General features: G+C 29.2%; 1 protein-coding gene across 2 annotated transcripts in view; it reads right to left on the bottom strand.

The window, feature by feature from the left end:
• Positions 1 to 15,689: 15,689 nt before the first annotated feature.
• LOC124357595 (1-acyl-sn-glycerol-3-phosphate acyltransferase gamma-like) overlaps positions 15,690 to 21,666 on the bottom strand; it is a 34,885-nt gene continuing 28,908 nt past the window's right edge. For both annotated transcript variants that reach the window (XM_046809516.1, XM_046809515.1), the window contains 2 exons: positions 19,885 to 20,104; positions 15,690 to 19,609 (listed from right to left, as the gene is read on the bottom strand). In XM_046809516.1, the coding sequence (XP_046665472.1) occupies positions 19,485 to 19,609; positions 19,885 to 20,104 (345 nt within the window). In that variant the 3' untranslated portion in view covers positions 15,690 to 19,484. The remainder of the gene's footprint in view (positions 19,610 to 19,884; positions 20,105 to 21,666) is intronic.

Below are 21,666 nucleotides of genomic sequence, written 5' to 3'. Positions count from 1 at the left end.
GTATTTCTCCCAAATTGGAACTCTGACTCACGTTATCTTGAATTTAGAGGAACTGTAAAACTCCTAAATAATAAAATACCATTGTATCAATAATAATAATCAATGTATTGTTAACAAGTCCAAGTACACTTTACATAAGTAGATTTGACATGTGGAAATTCCCATTTCCATATCAAGTACTTACCTTAACAAAAAATATATGCTCAGCTGCAGGTCCTAAAACAACTACTGTATGTAAATGTTATGATCGTATAGATTATGGGATGTTTTGTTTGATGACTGGAAAGTTTAAACTGACACTGGATGTTCAGCAAGGATACGCATTTGTAAACTTCTTTCTCCGACTGTTCTATCAATTAATTATGGCATTGCTACTGATGAAACAAATATTTAGAGATGTTCTCTCAAGAGTTTTTATTTAGGTCGCCAACTAAACATAATTCCTAAAATTACATTAAAAACATAAAACCAATATTTAATACATTTTATTGTTTTGTGAGGCCTTTCGATATCCAAGATATCTTCTTCAGACACATCACAAAAGTAAATACAAAAAGTAAATTTGATTATTAATAATAGTTAACATATGTGATTTAATATTAATTTGTCCTGTGTGGCATAGTGTGTAAATATAATTAAATTATTACTGGTATTATACTATATAAATTTTGAATGTTATTTTTGTAATCTTCGTTTAAGTAATATTGAATTTTGAATTTTTCCATCTTCTTGATTTAATAGATCATCTGTATTTGTTTGATTTATGTAATATGACTCCCATGCATTTAAATATTTTGGAGTGTTAACATGTTTTAATAGTTTTAAGTTTTTCTGTAATATAGTGTGTCCAGTATTGATGCAGTGGTGTGCGACGGCAGATTTTTCTTTTCTGTTGAATTTAATGTGGGAGCAATGTTCTTTATATTGTGTATGAATTTTACTTCTTGTTTGTCCAATGTATTTTTTGTTGCAGTCATCACATTTAATTTGGTATATACCTGATTTATTAATAATTTCTTCTTCATCTTTTGGATTTTTCAATTTATTCTTCAATAATTGACTTGTTGTTTTATGTGTGACGTTTTTATTTGTATGTTTTTTGAATGATTTTGGTACATCTTTAGATATATTTGTCCATGTAGTGCTTATCCAATTTGTGTTTGTGTCTTTAATAGGTAAAAGTGTTGTCTTTGACTTTTTGTCATGTTTCTTTTTTGCTTTTTTAAATATATGTTCGACTAAATCTATTTTATATACATTAAAAACGGCAACATCTTTTATATACTGAAGTTCTTTTTTGAATTTTTCTTGTGATAGAGGAGTGTTTAATAATCTACAGTATATATCAATGAATGGAAGACTGCTCGTTTTTGTGTTGGTGGATGATTTGAGTCATTTGTTATATAACGATCAGTGTGTGTTGGTTTACGATATATATCGAATTCTAATCGCTTTGAAATTGTGTTTTTTATTACTAAAATATCTAAAAATGGAAGTGAGTTGTTGGATTCAATTTCATGAGTAAATTTAATGCTGGAGTAAAATGAATTTAGGTGATTTATAAAGTTATTAAGGTTTTCATTTTTGTTGAACACTGCAAATATATCATCAACATATCGAATCCAAATTCTTGGAAAGTATGGTAGAGATTCTTTCACTAAAATTTCAAAGTGGCTCATGAAAATATTTGCAATGAAGCATGACAAAGGATTTCCCATTGCTGTTCCATTAGTTTGAAAATAAAATAAGTTTTTGAATTGAAAACAATTTTGATTCATACATAGATTAATTAGAAGCATGAACTCTTCAACTTCTTTGCTTGATAAATGTATAGACTGAAGCAAATCTTGTATTAAGAGAATCGTAGTGTTCATAGGTACACTTTAAAATCTCATCTTGAAAAATCCAAAAGATGAAGAAGAAATTATTAATAAATCAGGTATATACCAAATTAAATGTGATGACTGCAACAAAAAATACATTGGACAAACAAGAAGAAAAATTCATACACAATATAAAGAACATTGCTCCCACATTAAATTCAACAGAAAAGAAAAATCTGCCGTCGCACACCACTGTATCAATACTGGACACACTATATTACAGAAAAACTTAAAACTATTAAAACATGTTAACACTCCAAAATATTTAAATGCATGGGAGTCATATTACATAAATCAAACAAATACAGATGATCTATTAAATCAAGAAGATGGAAAAATTCAAAATTCAATATTACTTAAACGAAGATTACAAAAATAACATTCAAAATTTATATAGTATAATACCAGTAATAATTTAATTATATTTACACACTATGCCACACAGGACAAATTAATATTAAATCACATATATTAACTATTATTAATAATCAAATTTACTTTTTGTATTTACTTTTGTGATGTGTCTGAAGAAGATATCTTGGATATCGAAAGGCCTCACAAAACAATAAAATGTATTAAATATTGGTTTTATGTTTTTAATGTAATTTAACAGTGACCAATATAAGCTCCATCTACAGCATAATTCCTAAAGTTTTCTTTGTTCCAGTTTCATGATATATTTTAAGATGACTAATGTTTACAGCCAAGCTATGATTTTCCATGATTCACTTTCCATGATCAAAGAGTGCATCGAGACTAGGTAAACTGCTATCGAGTTAAAAACTGAATTCTTGTATTTTATACAAATAAATATTTTAAAAGTAATTACCTCATTGTTGTCATTTATGAACACCCTCTCACAGTTAAATTTTAAAATCTAAATAGTACTTAAAACAGCAGAAAAAATTTGTTTTGAAGTTTTATATTTCTGTATTACAAAATTCTAGGTCGAGTATGAGAAAATGTAAAAATAAGAGCAATGGCCCTATACATTGCAGTTTAATGTCATCAGAATCTTAAAGTTTTAATTAATAGCCAATGCAAGAGAAACTAAAGAACTTCAATTTAATGTTGTTTACAAATTATTAGATATTGGTCTCATCGCATTGACTAGTGGAGTCTGCTAACTCAATGATGACATTGACTGAAGCTCGAAGGATGCTCCACTGTCAACATGGGCATCTACTTTTTTGTACAGCTTGCATAAATATTATGATGAAAAACTGTAAAACACAATAACCAGGACTATATAATGGCCTATGTAATAAAGTGAGGTGCCAGCTGATATAAAATGTTCCTATCCCAGTATAAACAATTAATAATTTTATTGTTTAGGATCAATCATTTTTATCAGTTATATATATATATATATATATATATATATATCTTGTATGTTTTTGAATTAACTTTTTCACATTGGACTTCTAAACATTTATTATTTTTTTTTTTAAGTTATTATTTTTATTGATTTGATGTCTCAGAAGTAGTTTTATAAAATTAAATCAGATTAAAAATTGGTTGGGAAAAATGTTAAATAATTTGGAACAATAGTTGATTGTTCATAAAGACATTCTGACTAGGTACAGTTGAACATTGAAGAATAAAGTGACACATGACTTAATTTTGTTTCCGGTGTGGAAACCAGATATTGGCTACCAGAACTTTGAAGCAATAGTAGTGTAAAGATTGGTCGGTTAGATGAAGGAACCATAAAAGTAATGTAACAGTCGCCAATCAGTAACTAATTGGATTTCACAAATAATTTACATACGGTTAACCCAACGATTGTAATTTTTATACAATCGTTGTATAAAAATATTCAAACAATAAAACAGTAGAAAATTAGAGTTGAGCTCCAGGAGGCAATAACAACTATACACTGTATATTTCACTGTTACCCGCCAAAAAAAGAAGTTTTGTTTTTCTTAAATCTGAAGAGCATTGGCCAAAGAGTAATATGAAGTGTGCGATTATGTCAAAAGTATATTTAAATATATATATATATATATATATATATATATATATATATATTTAGAGAAATGTATCCAAATGGAAGCATTATTAATTAAGGGATAAAAAGAAAAATATTCAGATTGTGTTACTGAAAAAAGGTATGAATTACGGTTTTGAATATTAAAATTTTTTAAAGTAGTTCACTTCTGGTCTACAAACTGTGCCTAGACTATTTACACTGTTCAAAGGAGTTTGTGATGTTGCTGTTTATAAAAGGTTGCTGTCGCATTTTGTTATATACGAGATATATCCGCAACATAATGAAATCTGTGTCCTTTCAGAAGTAATTTTATTGTGGGAAACAAAAACGTCACACGGAGGAATAAACGTGAGAGGGAGGGGGTTGAGTGGCTGTTTAATTCGATGCTTAGCTAAAAAATGCTGGATAAATTGTGATTTGTCAATTTCCACTTTAGTACATGTGTGGCCTTTTTCAACGCCATTCTGCAAATGATAATATTCTTCAGTGACTGTTTGATCCATAGAAGTGAACTCATTCTTAGTCAAGTTTCCTCTATTTAAAAGTATAAACTATTAAGAATTATTACCATTATTACTGAAATACGTAAATTTATAGTTTCAATTCATGGGATCAATCTTGCAATGAAACTTAAGGCCTTATTTAACTTAAACTTAAGATAGGTAGTACAATGTAAAGAAATAGACTTTTCATACTGTTACAAAATACATTTATTTATAATAATAATAAAATAACAATATCCCTCAAAGCACAACATACAATAATAAGCTGCTTTCTACACTTGAATAATAGTGATCTAACCCTTTCAACTTTATAAGTAGCTAAGATCATTGTGTTTTAAATTTTTACTGTCAATTAACATAAATGGTTATATATCATACTAAAACCTTTTACCCAAGCGCACATAATAAGAATGCAAAAGTTAGTAGTTGAAAGATTATAACACGATTTTCTAATCACGTGATGTATCTAGTTTATTGGTGATGATGGAAAATTTGAAAGGATAATGGGATTTTAGTCATTTACCATTATTTTAAGTTACTAAAATAGAAATCTATGTTTCAAGGATTGGAATGTATCCTCTCCTTCAGTGTCAAAAACGTCAGAACATAAGGGTCCGGTAAGTATGGTGTGTTTAGTTATATGATTTATATTTATTTTGACCACTCTGATCATTCGAGTATGTACTAATTTTAATTATCAAGTTTGACTTTAACAAGTTTATCACCGTAATTTATTGATTAGTTTTTCATTCCTTTCTTATGCTAAAAACAATTTATTTTACATCTTATGACTTTTTTTATATCTGAAGAAGAGGATAGATTCTAGACTTATAATATATAAGATGGCAAATGTGCAAAATCCTGTTATTCTTTCAACCCGAACAAATGTTTCACTGATCAGATATAGCAGTCTTGGTGATGAGATTAAGTTATGACCTGACGATGATGAGGTAAATCTGAAAAAACGAAAATGTTATTATTGTATAAGCAGTTTAACAATGTATCTAGGGCACTTTGTTACCACAACATCTGTATTGTATTATTAAAATCTGTTTTTTCTTACTAGTTCTCATAGATGACTAGTTGTGAACACCTACATGTTTACATTGTAATCATCTATAGAAATAACAAAATTATAAATGTGTGGTAAAAACTTATGATTTTATATAAATCTATATGTACAGTAATACCAATTTATACCAGTATCTGACTTCCCTTGCCATAAATCACAGCCTCCCCCTTATGCTGGAGAACTGACCTTCATGTAATTTGTTAATTAAATATTAATTAATTATTATTATTAATAATGTAAACAATAATAACTGAATATTAGTCATAATATCGTGTTATGAACTGCATATGCAGTTTTCGGCTTTAAACACATTTTGATTTAATTTGTAGTTGGAGGATAAATTTAGAAACTACAATTTCTGTCTATCATGAAGGTAACATGGAACCACAGAAAAGAGAAAACAGAAGTCGCACTGAAACAACTGTTTAAGGTGCGATCAGGAAGCCAGACTTAGTATTACTATTGACAGCCATTAGTGAATTCTTTTGAGTTGTTACTAATCTCAGTGAGATGTCGAAGTTCTGATTATCTTTGGCACTAACTAAAACTCTCTGTGGCACAGTCTGTGTTTTTAACGTTAAGGCTAAATAAATTGGATAACTTTAATCTGACTGAATATTTTCATCAATATGTATAATATTGTGAATTCAACCTCACAAAATTCTCTGTTTTCATTTTGGAATTCATTAGTGATTAACATATTTGCTAACACCATGTGAACAAAAAATCTGAAATAATTTTTCAGGTGATTAGTTAGATGCTACAAATGGGTTTTACCAATAGACTGCCTCTGTTCATTAGTCATGATCTGATTAAAATAGACTGATGACACAATTGCTGTCATTCAGTAGCTCGGTTTAAGATACTAGTCTATTTTAAACATCAGAACACTCGATAAGTTTGCCTCACCTGTGACTTGCTTGCCCTTTGGATCTGATGATTATTAATGCCACATCACAGTCGGTTAAACTGTTCTCAAGTTAAGTTGCAACTTCTGTAGTATTGAGTGTACTTGCTTTAAATGCCAATGAAAAGCTGATAATGCAATTTATAGATTGACAATGGCCTTTATTCTAATTGCCTTGAAAATATGAGTACAGCCGGCTTTTGTAACTGGTGATCATCTTGATTTTAGCAGAACTTGTTAACTTCAAACTCTTTTACACTGTATTTTTGCTTGTAGAGTTATGGGGAATGTATCATTAAAGAATACTTAGTATGCATCCAGTTGCTTTTTAGACTCTTACATATTTTTATGTTGCTACTTAGAAAACTCAGACTTTTTAAAATTTACCACTTTAAGATAAATAATTATACAATACGGAAAATAATAAAATGCATTTGGATGGATATTGATTATATCTTAAAAATGAGACATTTTCCATAACTTTACTGCCAAAAATAAGGTCTTAAAAGTGTTGTGATATTCAACATTGTTCTCATGGTGTAAAACTCAATGATGTTTAACTACAGCTGGTTCTTAAAAACATTTGAATTCTCCGTTACACAGTAAAAACTCAATTTTATATTTTTGAGACTTTAGAGGGTGGGGAGCAAAGAGCTCTACTTCTCATCAAAACTCTAATCCTAGGCAGTGAAGCTGTAGAAGTATTGGAGGGAGAGACTAATCAAGAAGACCCTCAAAGAAAACTGGAGGATAGCGTAAGCTATTGTGACATCAAAAAAGATTTTGAGTGGTCAATGAGGGAACCTTTATTCTGTTCAAATCCGCCATTCAAGGATGGGTTAATAGCATCTTTTCTGCCCTGCAGCAGGTGGGACAAAAGGGGTTGCTATCCATTTGACAAGAGGCAACCTGCTCTTGGTTACATACCTGAGTTATGAAGATGTGCTAAAGTAATCTTCATCTATAAAACTGAAAATAAAGATAGTACTGAATTGAAGTCATTTTAATCTATCTGTTAAAGTAATGGGGAAGGTGGTAACAATTATACAAGAACAGAGATCTTTGAAAGGATGTTACTGGAACTAAATCAGCATGCAGATCATTCTACTAAGATCACACTGTTAAAGTTGGTAACTTACAAAATTTACAAATACATGGCCTTGTCTACTTGCTTTCCAGGATATAACAGGAGCATTTGACAACACTTCACATGAAGCAATCTAAAGCGCTGCAGGATCCTAGTTCTGGGCGAGCTGCTTGGCAAGTTAACCAAATAAAGGACTCAATTGCCTTCGCTATGTTCTTGATATAATTATCATGGCCAGAGGCACATTCGAAAATGCAATCTGTCTTGTACAGCAGATGGTGTTAACAATGCAACTCACCATGAACTCAACAAAAAAACCCCGGTACCATTTAGTAGAAAGAGGAAACTAAATATAAAAGTTCTGATAGTGAATATGTTAAATGTCCACAGCTTTTTAACAACATTGTATGCTGAAGAGCTATATCACACAATGTTACCATTTTTACTACCAATATGCTGCATTGTGTATTGTTGAGTGTGAATAATCAATAAATTCTGCTTCAGTAGAAAATGTGTTAACTATCAACAAACTCCTTTGAAGCTGTACCATTTTAACTATAAAAGTAGTGCAATGGTATATCATGTTCTGAAGCTCTGAAAGTAAATCTGTTAACTGTCACCAATGCTTAACCTATACTGTACAATGCCACCATTTTTACTACCAATTTGGTGGAATGAATATTGTTAGGTCTTGGTGTGCCATGTACAAAACTAGCTAGTAATAGATGTGTTAACCATCAACAAATCCCTAGCTATAGCATAGAATGTTATTATTTAGCTTCCAATGTAACACAATGACTATTATAGATTGGGTCGGATACCTTGGTCCAGTAAACCCTGTTAGTTAATATATTGGCACCAACTCTTTGCTATGGCATAGAATGTTACCATTTAGTTTACAGTAGTTGTAATTGACTGGTTTGGACACCTACATCCAGAAATCTGATAGTGAATATATTGGCAACAACTCTCTAGCTGTAGCATAGAGTGTTACCAATATGACACAATGGCTATTATTGATTGGGTTAGATACCTTGGTCCAGTAAACCCTGTTAGTTAATATATTGGCACCAACTCTTTGCTATGGCATAGAATGTTACCATTTAGTTTACAGTAGTTGTAATTGACTGGTTTGGACACCTACATCCAGAAATCTGATAGTGAATATATTGGCAACAACTCTCTAGCTGTAGCATAGTGTTACCAATATGACACAATGGCTATTATTGATTGGGTTAGATACCTTGATCCAGTAAACTCTGATAGTCAATGTATTGGCAATGTATTATATGCTATAGCTAGAATGTTGTTACTTTGAGTACCAATGCCAGCTATGGTAGATGGATTAGAATACACTGCTCCTGTAAGCTCTGATTGTGAATGTATCAACCTTCTGAAACTCTCTATAGCTGTAGCATACTTTACCATTTTGGCTACCATTGTGACTACTATTGATTGGATAAATACCTTGCTCCTGTAAGTGCTAGCAATGAAAGTGTTAACTAAAAACATCTCTGAAGCTACAGTTTACAATCTTATATTACCAGTGACAACAGTGGCTGTTACAAAGAATGTGAAACATGTCTTGTTAAATACTTTTCCTGTGGTAGTGAATGTGTTAACTGTCAACAATTCGGCAGTTGTATTATATAAGATGTTAACATTTAGACTACCTGTATTGCATTGGCTATTATAGTATGAACAAATATTAGTGGATTTGTTAACCTGTGTGGTTTATCAACTTTTTCATCAACAGAGAGTAAAAATTGTGTCTTTTCACTATCGTTCAATACAGAGATAGTTGAAAGGGTTAACACAATGCTAAACAAATAAGTAAAAATATTATAACAGTTTATTGAAATAAAAATTCACAATCATGCTAAGAATTAGCAACTAAAAACATGAATTATAGCACAAACACACTTTACAGTTTCTTTACACAAACCACCAATGATTAATAAATCCTGGATTAGGCTCTCCTATAAGACAACAGAAACAGTCACACTCTTGCTCTCTTTACAGTCATGCACTCATATCTTCTTCAGCTATTGATGGAATTTATCTATCATTAGTAAGAGCTAAAGTTTCAATATTATGCAGACTGGCAGACATTGAGACCAAGATTGTAGAAATAGCCAATTACCATTTTACGTCTCAATAGTTTAGTAGGTACTGTTTTTAGCCAACATTGATTAACTATAAAGCCAAATGCTCATTTTTGTTTTCTAATTTCTCAGTTCCTAGTTACTGAGGAGCCAGCTTTTATATATTATAATTAACTAAGCAATCCAGCTATTATTGTACATTGATGGTATACGCAAATAATAATAATTTTATAATGAATTAAATTTGTTTTGTGCAAGTATATTTGTTATTTCAATTGTTATATAAAAATACGATGGAAAAATACAATACATACATAGCCTAACAATCAAGAGTTGTTGCAAAAATGTTCTACATAAAAAGAAGAAAAAACATTCATTATATCCTGAGAGTCACCAAACTGGTTACTTCAACATCATACTTTTGTATTGTTTTATTTACCATCTAATTTGTTAATAAAACAATCATTAAACTTTAACAAAATACTAGATAATGAAATTATTGTTTTTCATAAGATTGTTAAATCAAAATGCATTTTATTTATTTATTACTTATAGTATGATTTAATTCAATATACTAGATGACAAAAATTAAATGTAAAAATTGGTAAAATACCTAATAAAAATTTAAACTCTACAATATACTAAATCTCATATAATAGGTTTACTGGTTCATAACATGTCAAAATATTGCAAACTCATTTAAATCTTGATATATTTTGACCCTTGGAGAAGAGCCATCTTCAGTCAAGAAACATACTGAAATATCTCTAGTCTACTTTTTTGGCTGGCTGTAAAGGCCATCTTGATTGTAACTCCATAAGAACAATGTCAAAACCTCATGAACTTTTATGGCCTTATTTTTAGTCATCAAATCATAGGAGATGTCTCATTTTAAAGGTATAATTAATAAGCATAAAAACTCTGTTTAGTTTTTTCCACGTTTTAAAAGTTATTCAGGAAAAACTTAAAACAAAGGTACTTCATCATTTAAAAAGTATAAACTAAAAAGGAAACAAACTAATAAGTGTTTGGATGCGTACAATTAATTATATATTTAAAATGATACATCTCCTGCAACACTACTTAAAAATAAGGGAGGTAAGTGCATGAAGTTTAATATTTATTGTCCATATGGGGAAAATCTTAAGGTTGTTTCACTACAGTCAGCTCTTAAGACCACATCTTACGATAGCTCTCCACAGTGAGGTCAATAACTGAAAGATAGTATTTTTATTGTAAATTATAAAAAAATAAATAATAGTTATGACACCACTCACATAAGTCTAAGAACTAAGATTATGCGTAGCATTTTCATTTCTGTATCAACCTTTTCCAAAATATTTTATACTAAATAAATTTTATAAATTACGTTACTTTATCATTCTACTAAAAAAAACAACAAAAAACTGGATAATATAAACATTCTGTCTACAAATTTAAACTTAAGTCATTTCATGGTGGAATAATAGAAAATAATAATATACAAATGACAAGAAGTGTAACATTCACATTATTTAAGATAAAATGGAATGAATCAATAACTTACTTCTATGGAATATGTGAAGATTAGTCTTAGCATTTTGTTAAGATCCTATAATTCTTGAGAATGATTGTAGATGCTTGATTACTTTTAACATATACTTCAGCAGATTGATAATACAAAATTTTTCTTAGCAGTTTCTGTTTGATTTGAATTCAGCATTAAGAAGCCTACACTGATCCCTTAGTACTTTAACTGCAGCAGATGCACTAGTGCATCATACACTTTTACGTGGAATCAGAACCAGTCAGTATGGACCAATAGTCAAGGTGTTACCTTCATGTATTACAGTAGACAGTTATTGTACACAGTATTATTAAACACTGACTGTGGCAGACGTGCTAGTCATACACTTTTACGTGGAATCAGAACCAGTCATTAAAGACCAGCGGTGAAGATGTTAGAAGTTCCTGTCAATTTAATCCAACAGTCAACTTTGTCATAAATTTAACATTTGTTGCATTGACGTGGTCTAAAAAACTGACATTTTAATTATGTCATGATTGACTTTAGAGAAGACGAATTTCCTGTACATAGCATTTGAATGCTCTTCAAGCATACTAAACAAATGTATCTGTTTTATTTTTTAATTAATCTGCACTTGTCTTTAACAACTTCATGCTTTAAACATACTGTATTATTTCAGTTACCCCAAAAAAATGATCAAAATTTGTATGTTCAACATAGTAAATACTGCTTTTTGGTGATTTTCCTAGTATTTTATCATAGCTGATTTGAAGAAATGTGTACTTATTAGATTAGTGTAGGAGAAAATTAACCATTAAGAGGTTAAACGGTTTGACATTAGATTACAACTCCTTGCAAATAATGAAATAAAAACTCAGATTCAATAATGAAAATTTACATATAATAGAATCAAATTCCTAACAAAGACTTTGCTGTGTATGTGCATATTATGTTATATCAAGTAAAATAGCTGAGGCACTTCATTTTATTAATGCCAGTGTGGTCTATGTAATTAAACTTTTATTCTATTCTTTCTGCTTCTATACATTATTTTGTTAAATAAATCCACGCTAAACCCAAATTATTATATTTACCCTGATTTTGACTATACTTTAAAACTATTCATTAATAGGAAACCACACTAAATCCTATCCAAAATAAATATACATATAAATTTAATCATTTTGCTTAGGAAAACAACTAGGAAAATCATAACTGTAGTGCCAGAAAATTTTTAATATATTACGATTTATTTTGAACTATTTACCTTATTCTTAACATATTGTTATAAAAGACTAGACGTTAAGAGATTCACTTTTTAACAAAAAGAATTGATATTTGCTGAAGTCTTCCACAAAAATTGTAAGAGTGTGACAGCCAAAAGTGATATTAGGATATATATCAATTTCCCAATGCAGATCTCATAACACATTAAAATAATTTTCATACTTTACTACAACACCTTTCATCTGGTTTATGTTTCAAGAGTTAGGTAACAAATCTAATTATCATCTGACCTTTATTATTACAAAAATACATGAAAATGGGGTATTACGATTTTAGTAATTAATTGTGATTGTATTTAATAGTTGACAATTCACATCTAAACATTTTGGAACTGGTAAAGAGCTTGAATGGAACATTTTCTAAATTTATACACATTAGGAAGATTACTCAAAGGGCAGTCTCAGGAAATGGTGGTCTTATTTTTTGAGGCAATTTTTAAAGATGATTAATATTTCTGTCTTTTCCTTTATATTCAACCTCCCAATTGTCTTCCAAGAGTTACTGTATAACCAGGTGTGCAACAATAAAATAAGTTGTTCTTTTAATATAACATTTGCATGAAAACTAACCTATAACTGAAACTAAAATATTTTTTCATCACTGCTAGTGCAAGTGCACTACGCACCTAATCTATAACATCAACAGAGCCAAATTAAAAATAATTTTGTAATAGCACTAAAACTAAGATAACTGGAATTTTACCAAATGTACCATAAATAATGACTCTAAAAACACCATTTTCACTACTTTCCAGGGTAAGTATTAAATGACCTTTTTGTTTTACATTTCTTCAAATATAGATGCTAAACCACTGTCAATCATTGTTAGATCATAGATTCTCATATTTAACATTTTTTGTAGACACTTTGGATCCACCATGATCGAATTTATTCATTTTGATTCAGATTTGAATGAATTTAAACATGGTAATTTGATAAGTGGTATCTAATACTTTGCTGTCTTTGGTTAAATATTTTTGTTTCTAAATCACTGTACCACTCCACAGATGTATGTCGTCTGACACACATCACATTATCGGTCTCATATTTCTTCCAAGGTCCATTAGTGCCACATTTGTTTCTTAACCAAGGGGTCAATTGTTTTTGCCGCAGAATAATTTTTTTCTGTTTGTAAAAGGTAATAATTTACTTGGCTGATAAAGCATAATTAAGTTGTTATGTTTTATTTTGGTAATCATTTAAGATTAGATTGTTTTTATTTTGATATAGTGTAAATATAGTACATAACTAGAGTATATTATGTAATACTATCCATATAGTGTATACTAATTGGGTGGGAACACTTTGTACTATTTTTTGTAAAATATATATAAAAATACACCATGTAGCCTACTGTAAACGTAAAACATTGTTTTCTTGCTAAAATTTAATTTTTATTTCAATATCTGTTTATCAAATACAACTTCAGATTTTAATACCTTTACAAATAAAAAAATACTCAAATTTGATTCCAGTTTTTTTTTTTAAACAAAAACAAGTATATAAAGATTAGAATAACTTTATTACAACTTATCACCACACTCTGAAAACTTTTGTATATAATACTTAGCACCTGCTAACATATTTTGTCATTTAAAAAATATATGTATTTAAAAATAGAATAGATCTTGTAGTGCATGCTATGGTAAAATAAATAAAGATCAAAAAGTATATGAATTTGAACAAAAATCACTCCAAATAAAATAATATTCCAAATGTATGTAAATACCAAAGCCTAGTGTTTTAAAACACAACTAATGTAAAATTTACCTTATTTACTACAGTAACCTATGATAAGAACTACTTCTTTAAGACTGTTATATTGTCCTCATAGGAGTGTACTTAATGCTAAATTCCAAGTTCAGCAGTGGAAATAATTAATGTAAAAATTAACCCATTGGCCTTCTCACGATCGCTACTATATATAGTTCGACCTGTACTCACGACCTCATGTTTACAGTGCACTTTTGTAAGTAGTTCTAATTATTTATCCTAGTTTGTGTGTCAATATACTTTTTGTAGACATTTTGAGTTTTGATCACGTACAGTTGTACTAATTGTAAGCAAATTACTGTGTATAAGTAACTGTAATTCACTGGGAGTGTTATTTTCTGTTGCTACTTGCAATATGTTATTGCCTAAAATTACAGCCTGCTGTGCTACCAATATTACAAGTTTCTAATGCCAGTTTCAGGAATACTATTATATCTTTTTATTTTCTATTTTATTACTATTTAGTTCAATCATAAGGCTAATGACTAGTCTTTAACCTTTTCAGTGCCAACATCCGTATACACGGACATTGTGAAAACTAAATAAAAGTGCCAATATCCATATATGGACGTTACAAAAACTACCTAAGACTGCTAATGTCCGTATATATGGACATTTATAGAAACATTTCTGCCACAATAATTTTTTAACATATTATAAATTTGTTGCTATACAAACAATATGAATGAACCAAATAAAAAAAATGTATAATAATATTATAAGATCAATTAGTTTAGTTTCAAATTTAATGTAAAACAACACAAAAAGTGAAAAATAGCTTTCTAAAAGACTTAACATTACTTATTAAGTTCTTAAAATATTTATCAAAAGTCTGTGTTTAGTTTTATTTGATCTTTCAAGTGATACCATGTTTTATTGAGAAATATTTATTTCAAAGTGCTATTTCTCATGTGAAACTGGAAAAAGATATATACTGTAAATAAATATTTTCTTTTTAGAGTTTTTAAGGATTTATTTTTCTGCTAATAGGTAAAAAACCATAAACGAAGTTTATTTATTACTGATGACTAAAGTCGTCAGATATTTTTACATGCAATAATAATAAGGCAACATTTTTAGGTATGTTTGTTTCTACTAACATTGAATGCCACAAAATGTGTGTCCTTTGGAGAGTGAGTGAAAAAATAACTTGGTGAGCCGTATTTCAAATGTTTATTTTGTAAAACTAATTGAAATAAAAATCTATAATAGTTAAGATTAAAGCTATACATAAAAATATATTCGCAAAAATTTATTGCAAACAGTAGCTAAATAGGAACATAAAAAAGTTGATGGAACAAAAACATTTTACCATAAAAATATCACTAAAACAAAAACATGTTATAACATAAATATTTAATCAATGTTAAATTAAAAAAAAATAATTAAAAAATAAACTGTAGCCAGTTTTTTTGTAAACAATCATAACAGTAACCATGGCAATAACATTGCTCTAGTGCCATTACTATGGAAACCTTTACATTTTTAACCGAATTAATTGTTAGTTTCAATCTACACAGCACTGGAAAAATCAGGTGTGCCAATGGGTAAATTATAAATAAAAATAGAAGAATGTCCTTTAGCATAATTTATTTCTGAAAAAAATATGATTAAATTATTACCATATTACTAAAAATTGTTAGCGAGCCTTAGTTTTTAATTAATTTTTAAATATCTATCTATCTTTTTAATGAAAATAAGATATAAAAGAAAACGGTTTATAGCAACATAAGGTACACAAAGGTAGTCCAAAATCACATTTCACAACACCATATTTACATAAAGAGAAATTAATTCAGTAATGAATTTCGAATTATGGCAGAAAATTCTATGCAAAAATAACTTATTTAACATCAAATAATGATTGGTAGTTCGGTACCAACACTTGCAGATCAAGGAAAAGGGATATTTAAAACTCACCATGTATGATGATAATAACACAGACTTAGAATTTTAGCAGCACCAAGAAATTTCAACTATGGCTCTTTATTTTCATTTCAAAGATAAGTAGATATAGGTAATTCAACGATAAAAAACTCTTACAATAAAAATAACGTATGACCTAATTTTCCATCTCAATTACCTATCATGTTGCAAATTTCAAGAGCACGACCACAATCACTATATCAATATCTTACTATCGTACTTATCCTGACGTTCATCGGTAACTCTCTACAATGCATTAGTAACTGCATACAGATAATATGATATTCAGGAATCAAACTCTGCAGACATTTATATTCACTATTGAGTTAATTCAACTAATTTGAAAGACATTGACGTTACACAATTAGCCAAGGATATAACACAGCATTCCATTTAAACCACAGATAATTGGCCAGCAACAGACATATCACTTGGTATAGTGCTACAAGCCCTAATATCATTGTTACTTATTCTACTGTAAGTCTTACATTTTTTATTATATACATTAAATTATAATGCAGATTATATACAGATTATTATTTATACAGATCATCACTTCCAGTCTATGATTGTATGAAGTAAAAAAAAACACTTAATAATAAGTATTCCAAATAATGCATTTGAATTAACATTTAAATTTCTCAACAAAATCATCAGCTATTAAAACATAATTGGCGGTTTATTTGAACTAAAATAAAAATTATCATGGATGAGATTCACAAAATAAATTCAGCTTCAATCAAACATAGATAACTTAACTTATCTGCCTCCATTAACACTCAATGAACATTTGTGTTACACTGCGCTTTGGTAATCAATTTTCAATATGTAACAAGATCTCACAATAACATCAACAAAATGGCAACAGTACAGAATTATGGTTTACATAATCATCAAATATATTATGTTTGAAGCAACTTCAAAAAGTCATTGGAGATAGTTCTAACACGAGTTTATACTAAAGTATTTAACTCTTTCCACTCCTCTGTTGATAAAAAAAATATGTCCAAAATCCTTTCTGCAGAATTAAAATGGATTTTGGATGAAAATTCTTGTGCTTTCCTGAATTGAGCAGAAATCTGTTCACTTTCTACTACGACTTGGAAATTACTTCATGTAAAAAAGAAATACTATAAGCAGTCCACCCTAAAATCCGACAGTGGATGGTGGACCTGAATCCTCCCTTTAAACCCACACCAAACATTGTTGCCATTTAAGTGCAGGAAAAATTACTGATCAATCTCATCATCTGTTGCAACAAACAAACATCAGCAACAATGTTTGTTACCATAAACATTTGATTTGATTCATGTGTTTTGCAGACAACTTATAAATCAAGTATATGACCACATTACAGTGGAACTGACTAACTGGTAGTTACCGGCGAAATGGCAACACTGCCTCAAATGTTGTCAGCCTATTTTGGGGTGAGCTGCTCTAGTAACATTATTCATTACTAACAACTCATCTGTCTTTTCTAGCATCATCGCAACAGTTTGTTTTTATTATGGTTTACAAATAATTTTGGCCTTGCTCTTTGGGTATGAGTTAGTTTATGTTCACTTTTTATTATAATTAGACAAGACAAAAAACAAAACAAAAACAAAAACTTATTTGCTTAAAAAGATGAGTAAATTTTTATTTATTGTTTGGAGATTTTAACCTTATTCTGTGTCATTTTTAATAGAACTTTTATTTTATATATTTATATTTTTCTACAAAACACAAAAAATACAAAATAGCCTACAGTAATATTTGTGCATTTAAAACAAACTCCAAAGTATATTGTTGAAAATACAATAACTGGAAGTTGGCATATGTGAAATCTTTTTGTTTTTGTAATCACAAATAATAGTGAAACAAATGGCCTAAAAAATAAAACCTAAAATATTACAATAGATATTAATTATATTTTTCTACATTAGTTATTAAAAAAGACACATAATAAATAAAGCACAATCTCACAAGAGAACCAATGTTTTCGTAAGTAGAGTTTCAGAAATTCTAGTTAAATTAAAACTGATCAGAGGAGGCAATCAGAATGTATATAAATGGAGTGGAAAAAGTTAAAATATAGAAAATCTTAACAAAAATTATGCTAAATAGTATAAATTGTACGCTTTTTTGAGTATTGTGATAAATGCTATTTTTAAATACTGGTTGTTACAAACACAAAATTTAAAATATCCAGAATTCAGCCTGGCTCTAAGTAAAATAAAAGTTTTTTAATGAAATGTTTTGTACAATTATGTAAAATAATTTAAAATAAATATCATTACAGACTACATTATGTAAAATAGTGTTCCAATAACTTCTAATAATAAAATCTATATTAGTACAAAAACTGATATACAATTATAATAGAGAATATGGAAAACTTCTCATTATTTCTCTCGAGTTGCCTGATATAGCTATAAAAATATTATGGTTCTTAATACAAATACCCAATAAATCACCAAAGAATAAGCTCTTTTATTTCATCGATTTAATACAATCAAACAAATTGATGTATTACTGTTCAGCCATTGTTTACAAGAAAGTTCGATGTGGTTGTTTTCTGAAATTTCTCAAATTTACTATCTCCAGGCCTCAAACATTCAGTCCAGACTTAATAAACAAATATTTTCTGTTATATTTGTGGTTATTTTCATTTGAAAAGACAAAACAAAAGAACAACTTTACAATTCTAAAAGTTTAAAAAACTGTGCTGTCTGTAATTTTAATCTTGTGTTGAAATGAAAACACATTTGGAATTTCATATTTCAAATTAGAATTATAGGGATCGTTTTATTAAAGAGAATGTAAGTTTTGGTTGGTTCTGAATCCTCTGGAACATTTTTGAGTTTACCACCATTTGGTTCAAATTAGCACACCCATTTTTCAATCTAGTCAAATTTCCAGTATCAAATAATAAATTTTCTCCTTCTAAAAAGGTTGGCTTACAATAAAAAAGAACTGTTGTGAACTTCTTTGTAAGCAACATACTTAATAAAACAGTAAATTTGAAAGTTGTATAGTAATAAAACTAGACTGGTTAATAAAAGACATTGTACGGCAAGTTAAAAAGGGGAGAAATGGAAACAAACAAGAAAGGCTTTAGCATTTCATAACAAAATTGGTATCTGTAATAAATTCTATTACATAATATTTGTGCTTCATTTAAATAACTGCTTACACAGTTCAATGAAAATATCACACCTACAAGAAAGTAAAGTTCATTATTGATACAATACTTTAAATAATGAATAATTCTTGAATTTCAAGACTGACATTCTTACAGATATAAAAATAACAGAATAGATCAAAGTTTTCAGTTGTGCTTAGTATCTTTATGCTTTGACATCTTACAGGAATCTTACAAATGGAAACTGAAAATATCTTTGGTTGACATTACAGTGATGCTTCTTGGAATCAATGCAAATATTGCATGTGTAACACGAGGTTAGTCCTGCTTACAGTTTGTGTTTTGAATTTCATCTTTAACTGGGGTAGTAGGCGTTGTCTTCCCATATGACGATCCTTTGCTGATCTTGGTCAGCTCAATCAGTTTATACAGCATGAAGAAAACTGAAAATAAAGTAAACAAATTAATGAAATTTAACTTTGGCATGAAGTAGTGACGAAATTAAATTTGTATGCATGCATTGAATAGCAGTTTTGCAAAAGTGCTTAAGATTTATGCTTTCTAAAAGGAAGAAAACGTGCTTCCACGTTCTCCACCCACCGTATAACATTATATCATGGAGTAAAAGTAAATTGGATTGAGGAAGAACATGTACGTACACTGAACAAGAACACTGCCGATAGAGTCAAGCAAAAAATAAGATAACAAGTTCACTTACAGAACAGGATGATAGAGATCCCAACAGAGATGTAGAGGGTAGAGCCGGATGTGATAAGTCGTGTCAAATAGTAGAAAACAGGCACGATAACGATGACGGCCCAAGTGGCCATGTTAACAAGGCTGTAGTAGCGCCGGGGCAGCAGAAATGGTTCCACCCTGTCCACTCCACTCTCCGCAAAGAAATCTCCAGTGTGCAGAAAACTCTCCATCATTTTATCCTGAAATTCAATAAAAAAGAAGCATTAAATATGTTCACAAACATCGCACAGTAATATACAAAATATCTGCCTGCTATATTTAAAATGACTGGGCCAACAAATTAATTTCCATGGCTCTCAGCTAGCAATAAACACTTATTTTGCAAAATTGTTTAACCCATTAGCCACTCAATATTCTTGCGCGTAACATCCTTGTACAAATCCAATTAAATATACAAAAAAAAGTGTTTAGTAAAACTCACAAAGCATTCAATTTTATTGCTATTTGGTTGACTGAGCCATTGTTTTTTTAGCTAATGAAACAGGTTATAATATACTGTAATTTATAAGAACTAAAGTATATTAATTTTTTTTTATTTCTAAAATCATTTTTAAATTTATTTTATTTTTTGTTGTAAATTTTGAAAGCAAAACATTTTTGTTAGTGCAAAACACAGTTATATATATGATATTTGGTGTAGTTTTATAAGAAATTTAATTCTTTAAGTAGAAAATTTTATTTCATTGATTTATCTTAATTTTTTTCAATTATACGTATATTTTTGTAAAATACAACATTTGTATACTCCTTATACAAATCCAAGCAAACACACAATATATATATATATATATAGTATAAAAAGCGCAAGGGTATAATATTATACCTTGATTCACATTCTTTTCTGGGGTTAATATATATATGGGGGAGTAATATGTTAAAGATTTTAATTTGAAAATTTTTAATTTTTACATATTTTACTATTAAATTATCTTTATATAAAAAACTCAGTTGAAATATACAGTTAAGTTTTGTTATAAACTTTTGAATATAGTGTAAAACCTTAAAATCTACTTATTGCAAGCAGCAGCAAGAGCTGCACATACTATAACGTTCAAAAACAGGAATAATTGTTAATCCTATAGTATATTTTTGTAAAACTATATGTGATTAAAGTGTTTCTTTGAGTTTAACACGTTGACTATCATTAGGACCACCAGGTCCTCAGTGAATTATCACTTGGGGCCACAATATCCCGATCTTACATATGGTAGCCATAGCTTTTTTGTGTACAGAAAGTTTAAATCTGGTCTCCTGGCAAATACTTAACTTTGTATTTCATTATTTTATGACTTATTTAGATGTTACTTCTGAGGACCACCAGTGGTCTCATGACTTCTCATTTTTCTAAATACCTTTGTTTCAATCACATTGTAACTCTATATATAATCAGCTGTTTACTTGATTGATACCAGCTAACTTTACTCTCCGTGTTTAGAATGAGGATGTATCACATGGACAAGAACAGAGCTTACTCTGTACATCGTCGTTGTAACCAATGCTACAAAAACTTTGTCAAAACTCATGGTAGGGATTTGGTACAAAAATGTGGGAAAAAATTCATAAAAAAATGTAACAAATGTAATCTGTTTTACTGTATATGGTTTAAACCAAGCACACAAGAAACTATGTATGCCCTAAAAGACTTGCAAGACTAATTAGCTAAGCATTAGTGAAGCCTATCATTCGAGTGGCTGGACAAATTTAAATTCTTTTTGTCTGCCTCTCCATCAGTCTATCTGTC

This window comes from Homalodisca vitripennis, chromosome 3, assembly GCF_021130785.1.
Source record: "Homalodisca vitripennis isolate AUS2020 chromosome 3, UT_GWSS_2.1, whole genome shotgun sequence".
Classification (NCBI taxonomy): domain Eukaryota; kingdom Metazoa; phylum Arthropoda; class Insecta; order Hemiptera; family Cicadellidae; genus Homalodisca; species Homalodisca vitripennis.
The sequence above is the reverse complement of the archived record's forward strand: the minus strand, read 5'-3'. Positions and strand labels throughout refer to the sequence as shown.